The sequence below is a fragment of the Mauremys reevesii genome, linkage group 7, assembly GCF_016161935.1.
Source record: "Mauremys reevesii isolate NIE-2019 linkage group 7, ASM1616193v1, whole genome shotgun sequence".
In the NCBI taxonomy this organism is placed as follows: Eukaryota; Metazoa; Chordata; order Testudines; family Geoemydidae; genus Mauremys; species Mauremys reevesii.
The window spans coordinates 81,394,500-81,415,614 of record NC_052629.1 but is presented as its reverse complement, the minus strand read 5'-3'; the positions used below and the strand labels follow the sequence as shown (position 1 = coordinate 81,415,614).

Sequence of the window (21,115 nt, the reverse complement as noted above, 5' to 3'; positions counted from 1 at the left end):
ACTGGACCTAGAGAAGAATCAATGCCGGTGGAGAAGCAGAGACACAATGAGATAGTGAACAGCAGGCTCAAGGAAATAAGTCTTCAGGTCAGCCAAGTCTAGACAGATTTGCAGGCCAAGTTGGAAGAGAGACGTTTCTCCAGGGACAGTGTTTTGGCTCAATCCATAAAACTGGACCAGGAATATGCCCGCCTGAGGGCAAAAGAAGAAAACAGTAGCAACAGTATTTGTTGTTGGAGAGAGACCTGGAAGAGCTTCATGAGGAAATACTCTGGCAATACGAGATCATTGAGGCATAGATTAAGAAGGCACTATTGCTCTGTACTCATTTACTGTGATTGTCTCCTCTGTGTCACACTGGAGTGTTCCTGTAAGCATCGCCCTTTTGTAAGTGATCAGAGATGGCCAGCATGCAAGGGCACCCTTACTGACCAAGCTTTCTGGGTACTAACTCCTTCTGAGGATGTGAGGAAGAGTGCTGCTTCACGTCTGCAGCCAGCCTCCCTAAAACCAGCTGATTCTGCTCCAAGAGAGGGGCCTTGTCTTCACAACACATGCTTTGCTGGACTAAGTATATTGGCAGAGTCCCCTAATGAAGGCACAGCTTATGCTGACAGAAGTTTTTCTGGCTGCATGTTTACACCACCTCCCTGAATGACATTAGCTAGGTTGACAGGAGCCAAGATGTCAGCCAAGTTGCGTCTACACTGGGTGGGTTTTCCTGTTGGCCGGAGGGCAGTTTTTTCACACTGCTGACGAATGTAGCTATGCCAACAGCACTTTGCAGTGTAGACCTGGCCAGAGGCAGCATGGACACCTGGCCAGAACACCATACACTGCGTCCTGAGTTCACCTGCATGTGCTCTGACCCTGCTGCAGGAGGAATCCACAGACAAGGAGCTCCCTTTAAAAATGGGCCAGTCAAACTCTCTTTCCCACAGTCAGGTCCAGGTCAGGGGAACATTGAAACAAGCCAGGCTGCTCATCAACTGCAAGCTCCAGTTCTTGCTCGGGACGGAGTATATGTGGATTTTTTTCATTAATGGGTTGAAGAGCAGCTCATGCCTTGTACGAAATGTTTCTGGAGGTTTCTTAGGAAGTCAGCTGACCTCTCCCAGGTATTTCACCTGCTCGTCTTCCTTTATTGCTAGGGATAGCTCTCTGCATGGAAATAGGATCTTTGTTTCTTAAGGGCTCGTCTGCCACAACTCCTTATTTCTTCATCTGTTTGCAACATCTTAACTATTTCGACACTAGCTTGCTGTGATGCCACAAACTGGTCTGTGGTGTGGAATAACCAGCAGAGATGGATGAACCAAGCATTTTTGCCTGAGGCCTTCTGTGCTCTCTAATCCACTTTAGGCCTGATTTCCAAAGCAGGGTGTGGGAAAATGCTGGGATGTCCATGCAAATAGGGTTCGCTCTGCAGGCAGCTTAATGCTGGCTCCTGAGAAAAATCTAGCATTTTACATAAAGGACTTTGACCTTCCCACCAGTCAGGCGTTTTTACTTTATGGATTGACATAGAATGCTGCTAGTAAGAATGGGAGGTCTGTAATTTACCCTGGAGCATCTTTCTGCTCCTATACCTGTTGGCAAAATCCATGCAGTTCTTTGTTGTGGGTTTTTATATGTGATTCACAATAAAGATCCCAATGCTGACTTGTCAAAATAAAATAAAAATCCATGCTAGCAGCCAGCCATTCCTGAGTGTGACCCTACAATAACAAACCAGCGTGTGTAGTTGTGCATTGCAAGCCAACACAGGAAGCCCAGTTGATTGGGCCATTTACTGTATTTCTTGTCCATCTGCTGGTTGGCATAGTGCTTTAGGGGTTGGTCTTAGGGGGTTACATGCTCACCACCAAACTATTTCAAAGCATGAATAGAGTTTCAGACATGGCAAGGCTAAGGCTGGTAAGTAGTGAGGCTTTCAGAGATAAAAGTTAATGAGTGTGGCAAAAGAAGGGGGGGAGGGGAATGTGTGTGTTCCAGCTACTTATTCTTTTCAAATGTCCTAAAAGATATCAAAGGATCTGTAGGACACTTGCAGATTTGGTTATAGTCAAAGCACTATGTGGAGCTGAAGTTGTTTCTGGGATCTCAATCCTGCTGCTGCCATGTGTTGCTTTTTTTAAAATACAGAGATGTCTTTGATTTGTTTACAAAGGTGAGGAATGGGGCTCTTTCACCTTCCCTTCCCAAGCTCTCGGGTGTTAGTTTGAGTCATCCTCAGACCCCCACAGAAATAGCTCACTATCCCTTTTCTGCTAGGATCTTGTCTCCTTGGTGTTGGAAGAAGAATTACAGAGGAGCGGGAGCCCTGCAGTTATTGCGGGTCACCAGTGCCCCACTGTTGTCCCTCACCCTGTGATCCTGGAGATCGGCTGTGGCTCAGGGGCTATTGCACTGAGTTTACTGAGCAAACTGCCCAAGGTGAGTGAGCTTTTGCTCCTTTGTATTATGGTAGAACTGAGTCCCATTGCGCCAGGTGTTGTACTGACATGTAGCAAAAAGATGGTCCCTGCCCCCAAAGAGCTGACAGTCTAGGTATAAGACAAGAGACAACAGGTGGATACAGGCAGACAAAAGAGCACAAGGAAAGAATGAGGCATTTGTGAGCAATGCAATGAGCAGTATTCACAGTTCACCAGCTACCTGATCACTGCCAAGAGCCCATTTTGGTGCCTGTCCCTTCCCCAGTAACATAATCCCTCACTGGTAAAGGAGGAAACCCAAGTCACAGGAAGGACTGGGATCTGTAAGTGACTAAAGCCCCCTTCAGTTTCAGATTATCAGTCACTGGGATATATCCCGCCCCCAACTCAGACCACAATGGATAATCCCTGCTGAGTGCTCCAGGAGAGGGAGAATGACCCAAGGTCCCTGCCCACATGCCGGGGAGAAAAAGGCCTTCCTTTGCTCCAGATCCAGAGATCAGTTCATCCCTCAGTCTCATCCAGGCTGATTATCACCCTGGGAGAAGAATCACTGATATGCCATCTATGTATGCTAGGCATGCTTTGCATGCCAACCCACTGTGTGTTGTCCAACTGGTAGCTTGTGGGCTGCATCCGGCCCGCAGAATAACTCCGTCCAGCTCCCACGATGGAGGACACCATTTGATAGAACAAAATGGCGTCCTCCACACAGAATCATCTTGGCCCATCGGTACGTGCAAGGTCACGCTGCATGGAGGACGCTATTTTGGATGCCTAAGGCATGTCAGTGAGTTGTTGCTGGCACGCAACTGAGAAGAAGCATTGAGTGTTGGTGTGTAAGGTCTATGGAGGGTCATGCCTGTAGCTCATGTCCCTTTGCCCAGTGACCGTTGGGCTGATGTTTAGTTTTCACTAGGCCAAATTATAAATTGCTCTGGTTTCCCTACTCAGGCACCACGCTGCTCTCCTTACCTTTCAGACGTAAACAACTGTGTCAGTCTGTCCTTGTATGTTACGTCAGCCCTTCCCCAAATGGCCAACATGCATGAGCCTTGAGTGAATAGTCCAGCTTAAATCTGTGCTGGCTTTCACACCCCACAACCATACTAGTGTCTATGACATGTACATCAAGACAGAATTTGGCCCTAAAGTGCTGCATTAAGATAAAGAACTAGCAACTTGTCATGTATGGTTACAGCGAGGATAGAGCTCTTTGCAGAACAGACTGCAAACCCAGGTCACCTGTCCCAGCATACAGTGTGTCTCCTTTTATAGCTGGAGTGGATTCCTTAGGGCATGGATTCTCTCTGCATCAGAGATGAGGAATCCATGAAGCTGTTCCCTCTCTACCCTTCTCTCTCTGTTCTGCTGGGCTGCTCTGTCCCAGGTTACCAGTTGATACTGTCAAGCTGTCTGGAGTGGCTCACAAACATGGGTGCCAGCCTCAAGGCAGCCTTACAAATCGGGGCACAAACCCCAAACTGGTTATATGTTGTATAATTAGATTTTGCCAACAGAGTATCAACTGTGAACTCCTAAAGCACTATAACAGCCTTATTCTGGAGTCACAGACTGTCCCCCTTGGGCACTCTTGCCTCCCAGACAAGCTTGCCATTGTGATAGATGGTCTCTTACACCAAAAATCACAACAATATTCAGGTTATTTCTAGTCCTAGACACTTACCCCAGGTTAATTGTACCTTATATCTCTCCCTAAAGACAGTGCTTGTAGCCAATCCTGTGATAAACTAAATAAAGATTTATTAACTAGGGAAAAGAAATGAGTTATTTACAAGATTAAAGCAGGTAAACACACACGTGCACACACACGAGTTACAGTCTTAGGTTTCAAAAGGCAATAGAAGCTGCTGTAATTTGCACGCTCTAGATGTCCTTTAGGGCTTACCGAAGCTAAACAGCTGGGGATCCCTTGCTTATGCTTGGAAGTGTTGCCTCCTCCCAGAAGTCCAAACAGCACAGGGACACAGACCCTTCTGGTCAGATTTTTATTCCCTTCCCCAGAGTTCAAACTGTTATGGGATGAGCGTTTGTATGTCTCCTCTTCCTGGGTGTGCGGGGAGCAATCAGGAAAGTCTTTTGTCTGCTGATTGTTACACAGTGGTTCAGCCGGTGTCTATAGGCCTTCTTTTGTTGGGCAGGAGATCACTCTTGTGATAAACTGGTATCTCACACTTGGTAATGCTTCTCTCCTGACGGTGGGGGTTTCCAGTTTCATAGCAAACACTTAACTATTACCCTCTCCCAAATAATAGCTATTATAAGTGAGATTAATGCAGGCAGCAACTCATAAGCATTTCATTAAGTCCAAACACTCAATACATTTGTAAAAACTTAACATCTATTTTAACAATGCTAACACACAAGTGAGCCAGATTGGTTTCCAGCTATGCATTTGGCAATGTTCAGTGCAGCCTAGGGGTCTTGGCATGAGTTAGCACCTGGCCTGCCAGCATCACAGATACATTTAGGACTAGGTCATTAGCTGATGCAAATCAGTGTAGCTCTTCTGACTCCAGCTGATTCAAGCCAGCAGAAGGTCTGGCCCTAAGACTTTTTATTACGGTAAAATGCTAGCAATGGTAATAAAAATATTCAGTTATCCTGATGGCCTAGCTACAAGCGACTATACAACCCCAAAGTGTCCTGCTCCCACGGAAGTCCTAAGATGAATTCTTCAGGGGCTATTTCTGATTTTGGTGTTAGAACGACAGAGGAACCCTTTCCAATACCTTATATTGGCATCATCTGTCTTGTTTGCCCCTTTTGTCACAGCCTGTATGTCCAGTCATCAGCCAACAGCAGGAATGTTGGTGACATAATGTGTGTTTTGTTTCCTTCTGTGCCAGAGCCGGGTAATCGCTGTGGATAAAGAGGAAGCTGCTGTGAATCTCACCAGAGAGAATGCTCAGAGGTAGGAACACATGCATTGCTAATTTTTTTCTCTCTTTGAGTGCCCATTGCTTCCTAGAACCCCTCACACTGATCCCTGAGACAAGTGAATAGCCACCGAAGTCCTGGCTTATGATTCTCAAATATGCCGTGTCTCAGCTCCAGGCTGGATATCATGTTCATCACCATCAGGTGCCAGGGTGCGTTAAATGCTTTGAACCTCTGGAAAATCCAGAGAAAATTAGGAATTTTTGGAACAAGTTTTCCCTGAATTTTTATTTCAGTACAAGAAAACCCTTTTTCTGATCTGTGAATCCCCTTTGCCAGACCACCAGCTGGGAAGGAAATGGAATAATAGCGATGTTTTGTACTTATGTCGCACCTTTCTTGCAAGGAGACCAAATTTGGGTCAGTAGACTTGTCCCTGTTTTGTGAATGGGAAAACTGAGACCTAGTGAATGTCTCAGATTCACAGAGTCTGGTCCATGCCACAGGCTATTACCAGTGCCTTGAGAGTGACCCCTTTAATGTGCTGGGCCCCAGGGACCCACACAATTCCACAGGGCAGGGCTGCAGTCTCAGAAACTCAGAAACTGGGTCTTTGGGCACCAGAGAACCCTGTCTCCTTCCATGGCTCCCTGCAGTAAGTCTGGCCAAGCAACACTCCTGCAGGAGGCTTGTACTGTAACCATTCAGGGCTCTCTGTGAGGATTTGCAGTGACACCGGGCAGCCTTTTCTAAAACAGTGTAGGGTTTATTAGTTGACTGGAACACAGCGTTGGCAAGTCCTAAGGTGAATGTGGAGAATCTCAGGTTAAGAAATGGTGCATACTGGCCAAGCCAGTCAGCCAGCCAAGCTGTCATAGAATTCCAGGCTCTCTGTCAGTCCTTGGAGAGAGCTGCTGAGTCCCTCTGAGAACCTAAACTTATCCCCTTCCTGCTGACCCATGCTGAGTTCACATGTTCCTGGGATAGTGTCAGTCGTTCAGTAGGTGCAGCTCCCTTTGTCTTTCTGGAACCTCCATTGATATGGGTCACTTACAGCCAGTCCTCTAACGATCCATTCATTTAATCCCAGACAGCGAAGTGACACAGCACCTCATGTCCCCCGCTCTGCCCCAAAAGCCACATTCTAACCCTTTTTGCAATCATTGGGTAGCAATGCAAAGTACATGGGGAAACTGAGGAACACAAAGGCATAATAAAAATATTACAGAAAATTGCTACATGGTCACATCATGTCACAAAACGAGTCAGTGACAGAGCCAATAACAGAATCCAGAACGCCTGGCTCCCTCTGACTCACTACACCATATTGACTCCCTTTTCAGACAGGGCCTTGCTTCTGTTCTTACTTCTAGATTTTATCTTGCTCCTCAGGCAGCACCTAGACTTCTGGGTGTGTCAGTGTGGTGTCCCACAGCATCCTTCTTCCTCTCTGGGCTGTCGCTAGCACAGACTTGTAACCAAATGAACTATAATCCACAGCAGCCACCTGTGCTGTGGCTTGGTTTTAAGGGCTTCAGAATCAGCTCTGCTCTGCAGCTGTCTAATGCCACAATGCAGTCTCCCATAACTGTCACTTGACAATGAAATCGTGGTCAGGACAGTGCTGGTGTCAGAATGACACTGTCTCATTTACCCCTCTGCTCTCTGTACACCAGTGGAAATCCAGCGTGACTCCACGTGAGTTAATACAGGTTGTAACTGACACCAGTTATGTGTCTCTGCATCATGAGACCTATCCTATGTTGCACCTGCAGGAAGTACAGTGCAGGAGGAGAGGAGGACAGGTGGTTTGATCATTCCCTTGCATCCCCAGGATTCTGGGCTGCTCTAGGGGCTGAAATGGCCCCTGGTGTAGATTAGAGCAGCCTCAAAGGTGCTCTAATTTACAGCAGCTTCCTGAGAATTCCCAGAGGGCTGTTCCACAGTCTGGAGCAGTCCCGAATCTTCGTAGTGGTGTGCACTGTGGCGATTCCCCTTTCTACTCCCTATGTGCCCCCCGTCTCTTCGCACAGAGACTTACAAAGCGGGGGGGGAGGGGGGAAGGGCAGTGCAACATAGGGCTGCTTAAGTGGCCCTATGCAATGGGGAATTCTGCCCCAGCTCCTTGCAATACAGTTTTGGCCCTTACATGCCGATGGAGTGAGTATAGGGGCTAGAGCACAGAACGGAGTCTGTCCTGCCATGTCCACCGCACCCGCCACGCTGTTTCTTCACTCACACAACCAGCATATCCCAGTGCTGTTCTGGGGGGAGGGGAGGGGGCAAATGATGTAGAGTAGACTCGACCTCTGCCCAAACGTCAGACACTCTTACAATGGGTTGATGGCGTAATAGGAAGAACGGCAGCTGGATTTTCATCTCCCTGGCTGAGTTTGTAGCTCTGACAGTCAGAGAATTCATCTCCTCACTCCTTTACTGTGCTAATTGGATCAGAAGTAGTAAACATGGAGCCAGACAATCTCACATATGCGCAAACCTGCCACTGTTTTGAAATAATCCACCCTGTTGTCTGATCAAAGCCACTGTTGTGCTCACCCTCCTTTTAAAGCCCCATGTCACAGCTAACTTGCCTAAAAGGGAGGGGGGCTTGGATGAGAATCTTTGTCAGCTAATCATGTCGCTCCCAGGTCACCCAGAGGGGTGCACTGCAGATAGACACCTTACATTCCCTTTGTTCCCCACTGCCAATGTGTGCTGGTCTTTCAGACCACAAGCTGGGGTCTAAGAATGGAACAGGACTCTTTCTCACCATGTGGCGCATGAGGCCCCCTATGTGTCCCAAATTCACTAGTGCATTGGATAAAAAAGTTGGGGAGGAAAATCCTGGATGCTGTACTCCTTTGTCTGGGTTTTAGTCTGCTATGTGAGTTATTCTTCATGGAGGGAGTGTGTGTATTGGGAGGAGCTGGATGGTTTTTGAAAAGCTTCTAATTCAGTGTATAATAGAGTGTAGGGGAATGGGGAGTGTCTTTGGAATCATCACAGAATGCTCTCAGGAACATGCTGACCTGGATGTCACCACTTGCCTGGGTCTCATTCCTCCAGCTAACCCTGAGAAATCCTGTGGCTTTGCAAAGAAGTGATCGTCTGGTGTTCAGAAGAGAGAGGTGATTTTGTGATTAAGGCAGACAGCCGGGGGACACTAGGACTGTTGGGTTTGTTGCCGGCCCAAAAAGGCCTGAGGCAGCAAACAGTGGTTCGTTGCCCGGTGTGCGTCGCACTAATTATCACACCAGGGTGGAGAATGCAGAAAAAGTTTATTTGAGCCCAAGTAAGGTGCCAAGGAGATATTTACAATCTCAAATCCTGCACACACAGATACAAGCTGTGTGTGTCTTCTTATACATGACTTCAACAAGGCATCCTCATTACCCCTCACTAGTCTCCTCTCCACTCCTATATAGTACATTCAGTGTATAGTTAACAATTACATCAAACAGGTTAAATCATCCTTGACAGCAAACAATTTATCTCGTAACTTTTCAAGGCTGTTACCTTGGTTTACTTCTGAATTTATTACCTTGTCTCCCCTCCCCTCTTTCTAAACTAAACACAAGTAGGGCCTCTTTTTACTATCTCCTGCTGTCCGTGTTGTACTGATAAGAAGCAGTTACACATTCCATTCTCACTTCTAACTTGGGAATTCAACTAGAATTTAACATAAAGGGACTCTTAGACCAGCATAAAATAACTTTGGTCCATTCAGGCCTGGTACAGAAAAGCTTCATTAATACTATGTTTTTCTACCCTCCTGAGTTATCTAGGGATATGCCTAATGGCACCAACAGGTTCAATTCCTTAGGGCCACTATCTCAGGCCATGTCTACACTATAGGAGCACTTTGCCAGGGATAGCCATACCACTATACTATACTCACAAAGTACTCCTAGTGTGGATGCAGCTTAACCTGGCAAAGCTGTGCTTTTGCTGGTGTAGCTTATTTTCCAGCACCACCATCCAGCCCCCCTAAACAAAATAAGCTAGACTGGTAAAATCACAGTTTTGCTGGTATAACTGCATCTACACTAGCTCTTTTGCTGGCCCAGCTCTGTCAGTCAGGGATCACATCTCCTCTCCCCCCCGACAGACAGAGCTATGCCGGCAGAAATCTGTAGGGTAGACCTGGCCTCACTCTGCGACTTGGAGCTTGTCACTTCATTGCACTGTGCCTCAATAGCCCCTTCTGTTAAATGGGGTTACTGCCAAGATAGCAGGCTAATTTAATCATAGCTTTCCCACGTCTGGACCCCCCATGCTCCACCCCAGCAGCACAAAGGGGATTTACAGTGGTTGTGAAGGCCACAGCTAAGGTGGACATGCGGGGAAGGGGACCCAGGAGCTCCAAGATGCTGCAGGCATACCCCAAAGATCCCAGCTGCCGCAGATGGTGAGGGTACCCTGGAGCTCTGAGCCACTGGGGGTCTTTCAAAGCCCCAAAGCTTGGAGGGGCCCCTGCAGCTGCCCAACCTCTGCAGGCAGTGTGGGGAGCCCACAGCCGGGCTCCCTATTTTGTCAGGGATATTTTTAATAAAAGTCAGGGACAGGTCACGGGCAATAAAGAAAAATTCATGAAAGCCTGACGACCTATCCCTGACTTTTACGAGACATTTCTGTGACAAAATCTTAGCCTTAATTATGTGCCATTGAATGTCTGAGTGTGGTATTGTGTGTATCTCTTACACTCACCTTTCTCTGTTCTTGGGCCTGCAGGTTGCAGCTACAGGACAGGATAAGAATTCTTCACTACAATGTCTTCTCTGGTAACTTCCTTTCATATTTCTACCTCCCCTGATGTTTTCTCCATTTTACTTTACTGAGGGGAGGTGGGCATGAAAACAATAGGTAGTTGGGGCAGGAATGACCTAATCCTGCCTGATGGGTAACTCAGGAGACAGCTCTGGAATGTGCATGTTTCTGATTGTTGCTACACTTAGATCTCACCTCACATTATGTGCATATGGCTGACTGCAAGCTGGTAACACATTGTGCACATGAGAAGGGCACAGGTCCCTACGCTGCTGTAGAATAACAGGTGTCAGTACAGTATTGGAGTAGCAGGAAACATACTGTGAGAACTGAGAGTCAGCCTCTTCAGTGCAAGCTTGTGTCTTCAAAGCTATCCTGGCTGGACTTTCAGTTTGCAGAGGCACCAGGGCACAGAGGAGAATGTGTGCACTACTGTGCACTTAACATTTGCAGATGTAGTTGCTGGAGATGGGTAACCCAGTGGGTAAATGGATGCCTTTTTGTGTGCGCAGTAGCATTGTGCATGCAGTTGTGGTGATTGCATATGTAGGGGTAAGTGCACATAGCTCTATTTGGACTTCGAGCCTCCTTTTCTCAAAATGTGACCTTTTGTGTCAGATACGCAGTCTCTGTGCCGGGATATGCAGGGAGGGGTTCCAGGAATTTGCGTCAGCTTTAAAAAAAAAAATCTGATATTTTTCCCCAAGGGAAAATCTGTCCATGTGCATCTTCTTTCCAGCTCAGTGCCCATCCTCTGTCCCTCCTTCGGCTCCCCCCAGTCCCACAAATATCTTCCCTAGCTCCCAACTCCTTCCCTTTTCTTCCACTCCTTCATATCCATACTGTCTGCAGCTTTGTCAGATTTGTTAAAATAAGCTGGGTTGGGCATGGTCACTGCCTGGCTGGGAGATGTGCAGTGGTGGATTTAGAGTTAGTGGGGCCCTGTATGCAGCTTCATTTTCGGGCCCCCCCCTTGGGACCCAGCCAAGAAAAAGAACATTCTCTATCTCCCCCCCCCCCCCCCCCGTTTTTCATTCTTTTTTTCTTCATCCTCCTTCTATATTATAAATCAGGGGTCGGCAACCTTTCAGAAGTGGTGTGCCGAGTCTTCATTTATTCACTCTAATTTAAGGTTTCGCATGCCGGTAATACATTTTAACATTTTTAGAAGGTCTCTTTCTATAAGTCTAGAATATAATAACTAAACTATTGTTGTATGTAAAATAAATAAGGTTTTTGAAATGTTTTAGAAGCTTCATTTAAAATTAAATTAAAATGCAGAGTCACCCGGGCAGTGTGAGTGCCACTGAAAATCAGCTCGAGTGCCGCCTTCGGCACGCGTGCCATAGATTGCCTACCCCTGTTATAAGTAATAGGAAGTAAATGAAAATAAAGTGAGGTACCTTGACTGGGGTTGGGGTGCAGGCTGGATGCGGGCTCTGGGCTGGGGCAGGGGGTTGAGAGGTGGGAGGGGATGAGGGGTGCGGGCTCTGGGAGGAAGTTTGGGTGTGGGCTCTGGGCTGGGGGTTGGGGTGCAAGAAGGATCAGGGGGGCTAGGCTTACCTTGGGTGGCTCAGCTCCCAAAGTGATCAGCACACCCCTCTGGCAGCAGCTCCTACGCGGGGAGGGGGAACCAGGGTTTCTGTGCGCACCACTGCCCGCAGGTGCTGCCCCTGCAGCTTCCATTGGCTGCAGTTCCCGGCCAATGGGAGCTGTGGAGTCGGCACTCAGGGCAGAGGCAACGTACAGAAACATCCCCCCTCCCCAGGGGCCACAAGGACATGCTGTCCGCTTCCGGGAGCAGTGTGGAGGGAGGGAGGCAGCGCAGGCATGGAGACGCCTTAGCCTTGCTGCACTGCTGCTGGCATATCTCTGCATGCCCCTTTGGGGGAGGGGGTCAACGGGTCTCTGTGCGCTGCCTGGGGCAGGGGCAGCGTGCAGAGCTGCCTCCCCCCCACCAAGGGCACGCAGAGTCATGCCAGCAGCTTCCAAGAGCGGCGTGGGGTCACCGGCCGCGGAATGCAGGCAGCCCGCCTGCCTGAGCCTTGCTACGCCACCGGCCAGGACTTGGGGGCAGGTTGTCAGATGAGATTTGTCCTGCATTTTGGGGGCCCCCCTGTCATTGGGGGGCCCCATGCCACTGCACTGTTTGTTCAATGGTAAATCCACCTCTGGAGATGTATAAAGAAAACCAGGGTGCTGCAGGAAATGGGGTTCATGAGTCAGTATGTGACACTCTTCTCCCTGAAACTGGCCCCACTTGGGTGGTGGGAAGCATTGTGCCGTGGAGGGTGGTGTCTCATACATACGCATGTAACCGAGGTGCTGACCATTTGTGCTCCCATAGCTCTTTAAGGAAGAGTAGGGGTGCTCTCCCCGGTGTTCTGTCCAAATTCAAACTGTAGTAATTCTGTGCAGCCTAAAATTCTGTTTGTGGATCCAGATGGATACGGTATTTTCACTCTGGATCCAGATGGATTCGGTATCCTCCACTACATCAAAGCATTGTGTTGCAGGACATTGTTTGTGTGAATGACTGGTTTTTTCCATGTGCTTAGCTCTCTGTTATCCTATTCTGTGGGTATGTCTACACAGCAGCCTGAGGTGCATTTACAGCTTGGGTGGACAGACCTGCTCTAGCATTGCTAAAAATAGCAGGCTAAACATGATGGCATGGGCTTCAGCATAGGTTGTCCAAGCCCAGCCAGGACCTTGGAGACGTAATCTCATTGCTAGCCTGCACTTAAGTCCATGCCGCCATGTCTACACTTTCATTTTTAGCAGTGCTAACATAGATGAAGCAAACACAGACTTGTCTACCCAAGATGCCATCACCTGGGATTGCAATGTAGACATGCTCTTTAAACTAAGGTGGGAAGGTGGACCAATTCAGCTTAGCATTTAATTTCACATTTTGTTAGGCTGTCCACAGAGAGAGAGACAAACCTGTACCTATAGAATTGCTGTTATCAAGATCTTACTTGAGTAATGAGCTTTGAAGGTATATAGTTATGGCTGATATTTGGTTTTTCATTCTTTTTCTGCTGTAGGTTCCTGGGAGCAGCTCCTCCCCTGGGGTCCTGTGGACACTATAGTCAGTAACCCACCTTATGTCTTCCATGGAGACATGAGTCACCTGGCTGAAGAGATCCTCAGGTGGTCAGATAAGACCTTTCTATCTTTCTCTTTCCCATGCATTATTTCACCCTTCTCTGTTCTCTGTAGAGAAGTTTCAGGGGTCTAGTACCAACAAGTTAGGAGATATCCGTTGGGGATGGGGAGTGGTGGAATGCAGTCCAAGAAGGGCAACCACCTGACAATACACTTATTTGGAAGCCCATCCCTTTCATTCCTGCACAAACTGAGGATCTTGGTATTTTCTCTCCTTCAGACCTAGTTCAGAGATTCCCTCTTGGCCCATTTGTTCCCTGGTGAGCTTGCCTACTTGTGATACCATGAGGAATTGGGCAGAAGACATGTGAAAATGCTTCATGACTTAGAGAAAGGGTCTGTGAGCTGGAAACACTTGCCCTTGTTTCTGGGAGAGCAGGAGTGGTGTTGAATGCCTGGCACGTTCCCATGCTAACTCACCGCAGTATGCTTCTGAATGTCTCCTGGGTAATGATACCCCCAGGGTTGAATGGAGCAGCTGTAGTAATCAAGCTGCAGCTCAGAGAGGCAAGAGCTTAGAACTGACTTGCTTTCCACTGATGGCTATAACAAGAGCCACTATCTGTTAAAGGCTTTTGTCTAATGAAAAAGCTCTGAGTAAGGCCATTTGGGGACAGTAGCTGGACCAGTGATGTGATGCATTACCTTCCTCTTTGCCTGTTAGTTTCCCACAAAGTTGATTGAACTGGAGGTTAGAACTGGTTCCTGAGTCCATCTGGCATGATGCCAGTCTGCCCCCCCCCGTCCCCCCCCCCCCCAAAAACAACAAAAAACAAAAACAGAACAAAACACCCCCATCCCTGAAAGGCGGAAACTTCCTGTTGTAATGATGTGCAAATTCAAACTTTTCTGAACTAGGTAGATCCTTCTGTATTGTACCCCACAGTGTGTTAGGTTAGATGGCAGCTCAACTTGGCTGTTGGCAGTGCTTGAGCCAGGAGAAAAAGTGGTACGTTGTCCTGGTGCCTACTCACTTTTGCACCAGTGACATAATTGCACCTAGCAGCCCAATTGAAGCACTGAATAATAATAATGCCACCGATTGGCCAAGTGAGCTGTGGCTCTGGTGAGCGCCCTTAGGCTGAGAAGGCAGCGTGGTGGGTACCGGATGGCAAGTGCGGAGACCTGGGTTCTAGTCCATGTTCTGCCCTGAATATTCTGTGGCACCTGAAACAAATCATTTAACCTCTTCCCCCCTCAGTTTACTCACAGTAAAATGGGGGTAAAACATTTATCCACCTTTGTGAAGCACTCTGAGAGGAAAAGGCCTGTGCCAGAGCTAAGAATTACTATTACAGTAACTCCTCACTTAACATCCTCCCGCTTAACGTTGTTTCAAAGTTACATCGCTGCTCCATTAGGGAAAAAACTCGTTTAAAGTTGTGCAATGCTCCCTTATAACGTTGTTTGGGTGACTTTACAAGGGAGCATTGCACAAGTTCCTCTTCTCCCCCTCCCTCCCTCCCAGCGCTTCGCCCGCCACTAAACAGCTGTTTGGCGGCGCTTAGGACTTTCTGGGGGGGAGGCAGGGAGTGAGCGAGCGGGAAGCTGCCCCCTCCCCCGCCCCCCCGGCAGGCAGGGCCACCCGGCACGCAGGGGCTTTACGGGCTGCAGGGCCCTGGGCTAAGGGGGTCCCATGGCCCCGGCCTGCAGCTCTAAAGCCCCTTTCGTAATGCGACCCTGCTAGCATGGGCCGGAGGACTCAGGAGGAGTAGGGGCAGCCGCGCAGCCAGCGGCCGGAGAGAAGCGGCGCTTTCCCCTTCAAAGCCAGCCAGAGAGAAGCGGCAATTTGAAGACGAAAGCTCCGCTTCTCTCGGGCCACTGGCTGTGCGGCTGCCCCTGCTCCTCCTGAGTCCTCTGGCCCATGCTTGCAGGGCCGCATTCCGAAAGGGGCTTTAGAGCTGCAGGCCGGGGCCCCGGGGCCCCCTTAGCCCAGCACCCTGCCTGCTGGGGGTGGGGGTGTGGGCAGCTCCCAGAATTGCAGCTCCCAGAATTGCGGCCATGGGGGCAGTGCTGCGCTGCACTGAGCCACCTGCACACCCCCTGCACTAAACAGGAGCTGCCCCAGGTAAGTGCTCTGCACTTCCTGCCTGCCCCAGCCCTGAGCCTCCTCCCGCACCCCCACCCTGAGCGCCCTCCTGCACCCTAACTCCCTCCTAGACCCTGCATTCCCAGCCCTGAGCCCCAGGGGTAAGCCAGGGGCACCTCCCCACCACAGTAAAGTACTGTACAGTATATAATGCCTTTTGTCTGCCCCAAAAAAATTTCCTTGGAACCTAACCCTCCACATTTACATTAAATCTTATGGGAAAATTGGATTTGTTTAATATTGTTTCACTTAAAGTTGCATTTTTCAGGAACATAACTACAACGTTAAGTTACTGTACTGTTATTATTAAATGTGACCGGCAGGAGCAGTGCTATAGCTGTCAACAGGAGTTCAGGAATGCCTACTGATGTTTGCCCCAAGACTCTCTCAGCCTAGTCTCAGTGGCAATCTCCGAATAACTTCCTCTATTACACATACCACCCATCTGGGTTGCCAGAGGGATCTTACAAACTTCCCTCTTTACAGATTCCAAAGTTACTGTGACTTTTCCACAGGGACACAGCCCCACAAGCCATCGCTTTCATGTGCCACGAGACCCCTCTAGTACTTGTTTCCAGTGTGAGATGCTACTAACAACACATTTTACTGTTGTGTATAATGGTGGGTAATGGAGAGATTTCATCCCTTGTCTTCAACCTCCAGCTATGAGGACCTTGGTGCCCTGGATGGGGGAAATGATGGGATGAGAGTGATCAAAAAAATTCTGGCTCTAGCTCCTTGTATACTGAAGGATCATGGGTAAGCGCTGATGCTGTACTAAAATCCTAATGCCTATCTACATTTGACTTTTCATATCTTCTGACTATTCCCTCCTCATATTTTTTATGATCAGAAATATAAGCAAATATGAGGGGGAGTCAAATGCACATAAGAAAAGAGGGGGAAAAAGCCATTCCCTCTTAACATAAGAATGTCACATGCATTAGTAAAGAATTACTGATATTAATACAATCAGCCAGGGGATTATGCATCACGCTGGTGACCCCAGCTGCTTGGTATTGTTGTTTGGTCATTATTTAAGTGGGTACCTAAAACTTAAAGAAATGAGGAAAAGCAGAGAGAAGAGAATAGCAGGGGAAGAGATGAAGAGGGAGAGCAGAAAAGAAGAAAACAGTTAAGCGGAGATATATCTGGAGAGAGAAGCACTGTAGACACCCCTGGGTCAGTGATATTTATGGACTGTGGTAAGATACCTTATAAAACATCCCAGGAGGGGGAAAAAAACCAAACATCCCAGGGGTTGTTTCTTGAGGGATTAATCTTCTCCATGATAAATGACCGGGAGATTCCCTGCTTCCATTCACTACCTTGTGATGTCCCTCATGGGATACTAGAGATCAGCACTGTAGCCCTCAACTTAGTCAGAACATTTTGAGTGTCTAGTGTGACAGTCCTGACTTTTTACCAGCTCAAGAGAAATAATGGAAAATCTCCTGTTGTGCAATGTTGGAACAGGAATATTCAGTGTCATTGTGCTACAGGGGTGCAGACATAGTCGTAGTCGTTCTTAGAGCTTTGATTGACCACTGAAGCACAAAATCCTCTTCAGAGTTTCCCAGGATTAAGCTCTGTAGAGTGCTTATTTTGTATTTTAAGGTGGAGCTGATGTTGATGGGAGGGAGTTTTTAAGGTCAGGAATGAGATCCAAATCCAGGCATGTAATTAATTTGGCTGAGGTAAAGAAAGTGTTCAGTGTGGGAAGGTTTGGGGATTTTCAGAGGAGCATATAGTTGGGGTTTGGCTCTTTTTTTTGCGGTTTGGTGTAGCCTACAAAACTTTCAGGGGCTGCAATCAGTTCCAGAAGACTAGGGTTAAATTCAGATAGTTCAGTGATAGCCGTAAACACACTACCTGTGTACACAGAGAGCTTTATATTCCAAGGTTCCTAGTTTGATACTGGAGTGAATTTACAGCCGCTGAAAGCTGCTGGGTTGACAGTTCTGGAAACTGACGTGCCCTAAGTATTCACCGAGCTGGAACAGTATGAGCAGCGGCAGCACAAACCTCCAACCACATTCCCTGCTGATGTGAGTCATGTGCAACCTGCAGCACCTATATCAATGGATACAAGACAGAGTATAGAGTCCAGGCCCAGCTAGTCTTTGGCCTCTCTGTTGAGACATCTGGCAAGGTGGTGGCTTTTTTGAGTTGGGTCCCTGTCCAGTAGGAACTGGACTGAGACCAGCACCACTTGTCAGGTGACCAGATTCAGACAAGCAGCCTGGAGATAAAGGCTCCTGTCACTCTGGTGGTGTACCTTAGGAGCTAAGTACCTTCAGTGCGGCTACCCTGATGTGAAGGTGCTGTGAGAGGGGACTCAGACCGCTGTGTACCTCAGGTCTAGTCAGCCCTCTCCCCTCAGCCTAGTGCCTCAGGCTCACAGTCGTTCATACTGCAATGACCTCCATCACCACTCCCTGTTTGCCTCATCTCTGTCTATATTAGGTACTTAGATGACCCCCATTACCATAGTATCCGAGTGCTAGTGAGGCAGGGCAGGGCTCCCATCCCTTTTTAGAGAAGGGACTGTGAGTCCCAGAGAGACTTGCCCAATGTCACACAGAGTCTGTGGCAAAGAAGGGAATTTTCCGCAGTCTCCCAAGTCCCAGGCTAGCGGCCTAACCCCTAGACCATCCTTCCTCCTATCTAGATCCTTTCCCTGTCCCCCTCTCTCTTTTGTACGATCCCCTGCTATATGTTCAACCTGTGGAACTCTTTGCCAGAGGATGTTGTGAAGGCCAACACTATAACAGGGTTAGAAAAAGAACTAGATAAATTCCTGGAGGATAGATCCATCAATGGCTATTAGCCAGGGTGGGCAGGTATGGTGTCTCTAGCCTTGGTTTGCCAAAAGCTGGGAATGGGCGACAGGGGATGGGTCACTTGATAATTACCACTTCTGTTCATTCCCTCAGAAGCACCTGGCATTGGCCACTGTCGTAAGACAGGATACTGGGCTAGATGGATAGTTGGTCTGATCCAGTATGGCAGTTCTTATGTTCTTATGATTGGTCGTTTTATGAGCTTGATTCTATCAGGCTGAGTTATGAAGACATTTCCTGTGCAAGGCCCCAAGCTGCTTGGTGGGGATGCTTTGCAGATACAATTATTTTTTATGATTATCCCCCATGGGGATTTGGTGCCACCCAACTGATGCTAGAGGAGAATTGTTACTCCCATCATTCAGTTACAGTTTGTAGTCTAGAGCTTGCCCTTCGCTGGCAGCCTGCCTTGACCTTAAATCTTTGGCGTCCATAGCTAGTACTGTCTCTATTATAGGTTTACTGATTCACAGGCCATAATCCCAAGCCTGCATCTCAGTGGCCGTGCTTTAATTACGCAGGTTGAATAGAACCTTACTCTATGACGAGTCCTATTGAATTCAGCCTTTAGTATCTTACATTTATTAGCTCCATTACCACTTTGCTTGGACAGTCCAGTGTGGTTGGTTGTTGGGTCACTGGGTTCCAGAGTTTCACAGGCCAAACAAGCTGGTCAACTGGATCCTTCCACGGAATTATCTGGACCATCCTAGGAAAGAGAGTCTGATATTTCCAAGCTGGTCAAACAAAATGTGATTGTTTCCCCTCCACATCCCCACATGCGTTTTCAGGAGTGTGTTTCTAGAAGTTGATCCCAGACACCCAAAGATGGTGGAGAACTGGCTGCAGAATCACCCTGATCTGTCCCTCTCCGTCTCTTCCACCCACAAGGACTTCTTTGGAAAGTAAGTGTTTTCTGTTCCGTTCAACTATATGCAATTGCATCCAGTCCTGGGTACAGTCTCCCTCTGCACCCTGGTGTCTTGAGGTTAAACTCAGAGGGACTCAGTCACTAAGTTAGTGCACCCCCTTCCTAAACACCTGCATCCTTTGAACTCCTCAAACTTCTAGTTTAACTTGAAGTGGGGGCAATGCCAAGCATTCCTGACTCATCTTAGTCTTGACATTATCTGATGGGATTATTCTTCATGGAAAATTGTGGCTTTACATGATGGGTGTGGATTCATATTCTTCCTGGCAAAATGTAATGCCGTGTTCATTCTTGTCCCCCAACAGGCCAAGGTTCCTACACATCCAAAAGCATAAAGCAGGTGACCGCATCAACAAGAACAGCTTTGCTTGTCCGAGCATTCATCTCCCTGGAGTTCCTTGCTGAGTCATCTATTGGATCCCTGCACAGCAACAGGAACCTGGCCCTCCACTGCATTTCCCAGCATTCTGATCTCTTCAGATGGTCACTGGTGCATCCATTGCTGACAGAGGATTTCACTTGGAGGATCACTAGAAAGGAGGTGGAGCAGGGGTCTGAGTCTGCAGAGGTGTTTCAGCTCCCACAGATGTTCAGACACAGATTATTAGCTCAGTCAGCTAAACAAGAAATAGGTATGAGAACCCAGCATAGAGGGAATCTCAATTCCAAGCATCTCATTTTGTTGAAGGTGCAAGTACATATGATAAAAATACAACTTCTCCATGTATCAAATGGTGCTATTAGTTTGTAATGAACAACATAGGTCTTGCCCTGGAAAAAGAACTTAAGATTGTTGGTAGGTCTGTTTCTTTTTAATTATTTTTTTTTTTTAAACCTCCACTTTCAAAGCCTACGAATTCTTTTGGCAGGTTTGCTCAGAGGTTCCAGGACTAATGCTTCAGATTCAAGTCTGTCCCTGCAGCCCCCAGTGTTCCTGAGTGATCCTACCATGACAAAGCACCAAGTGCAGCCTGTTGCTTCTGAGCAGCCCTCCAAGAACAAGGCAGCATGCAGTCTTTGGCCTCCTGAGTGACCTTTCAGTAATAAACCAGCACATTTGCAGCCATTATTCCCAAATGGGCAGTATTCTACAGCTCAGATAATGGGATTCATAATGGAATGCTTTGTGGGAGGGAGCTTGGGTGCAGGAGGGGGCTCTGGGCTGGGGCAGGGGGTTGGGGTGCAGGAGGGGGCATGGGGTGCTGGCTCCGGAAGGGGACTCAAGGCTAGGGTTTGGGGTGCAGGAGGGGGCATGGGATGCTGGCTCCGGAAGGGGGCTCAGGGCTGGGGTTTGGGATGCAGGAGGGGGCATGGGGTGCTGGCTCTGGGAGGGGGCTCAGGGATGGGGTTTGGGGTGCAGCCTCCCGCCTGGCAGCACTTAACCTCTAGTGGCTCTTGGTTGGCAGTGGGTGCAGCAAGGCTAAGGCAGCTCCCTGCCTATCCCAGCGGCCAATGGGAGCTGCAGGAGCAATGCTTGCAGGCAGGAGCAGCACACAGTGGGAGACCCCTGCGGACCCGCCCCCCAGGGCCATGGGGCTGCAGTGGCTGCTTCTGGGAGCGGTGTGGGGCCAGGGTAGGCAGGGAGTCTGCCTTAGCGGCAGCCACACTGCACTGCCGCCGGAGATCGCGATCGACTTGGAGATCCTCTAGGATCGACCGGTTGGTGACCACTGCTCTAGAGGACTGGGAGAAATACTTCTGATATTCCATTTGAGCTTTCTTTTTATACAACACCTAGCACATTGTGAATGTTACAGGTAACAAATATAAAAACCTAATAAAACCACTGCTCCATGTTCTGTAGATGGAAATGAGCCTCAGTTCAAACCAGCTCACGCAAGAATTGCTGAGTAAAGAATAAAATAATTCTTTTGCGTATTGCAGTGGGCCCGAATCAAAACCCTCATCCACACTCCCCTCAGAGAATAATACCTAGCTCCAATGTAGCATGTTTTACCCATAGATCTCAAAGCAC

General features: G+C 48.3%; 1 protein-coding gene across 5 annotated transcripts in view; it reads left to right on the top strand.

The window, feature by feature from the left end:
• Nucleotides 1–20,277, top strand: part of HEMK1 (HemK methyltransferase family member 1) — a 48,315-nt gene extending 28,038 nt beyond the window's left edge. For 3 of the 5 annotated variants that reach the window (XM_039482724.1, XM_039482726.1, XM_039482727.1), the window contains 7 exons: nucleotides 2,275–2,436; nucleotides 5,309–5,373; nucleotides 10,071–10,120; nucleotides 13,157–13,262; nucleotides 16,030–16,125; nucleotides 19,001–19,114; nucleotides 19,446–20,277. In XM_039482724.1, the coding sequence (XP_039338658.1) occupies nucleotides 2,275–2,436; nucleotides 5,309–5,373; nucleotides 10,071–10,120; nucleotides 13,157–13,262; nucleotides 16,030–16,125; nucleotides 19,001–19,114; nucleotides 19,446–19,545 (693 nt within the window). In that variant the 3' untranslated portion in view covers nucleotides 19,546–20,277. The remainder of the gene's footprint in view (nucleotides 1–2,274; nucleotides 2,437–5,308; nucleotides 5,374–10,070; nucleotides 10,121–13,156; nucleotides 13,263–16,029; nucleotides 16,126–19,000; nucleotides 19,115–19,445) is intronic. The other 2 variants (XR_005583163.1, XM_039482725.1) reach the window with 2 other exon arrangements.
• The last annotated feature ends 838 nt before the right edge of the window (nucleotides 20,278–21,115 follow it).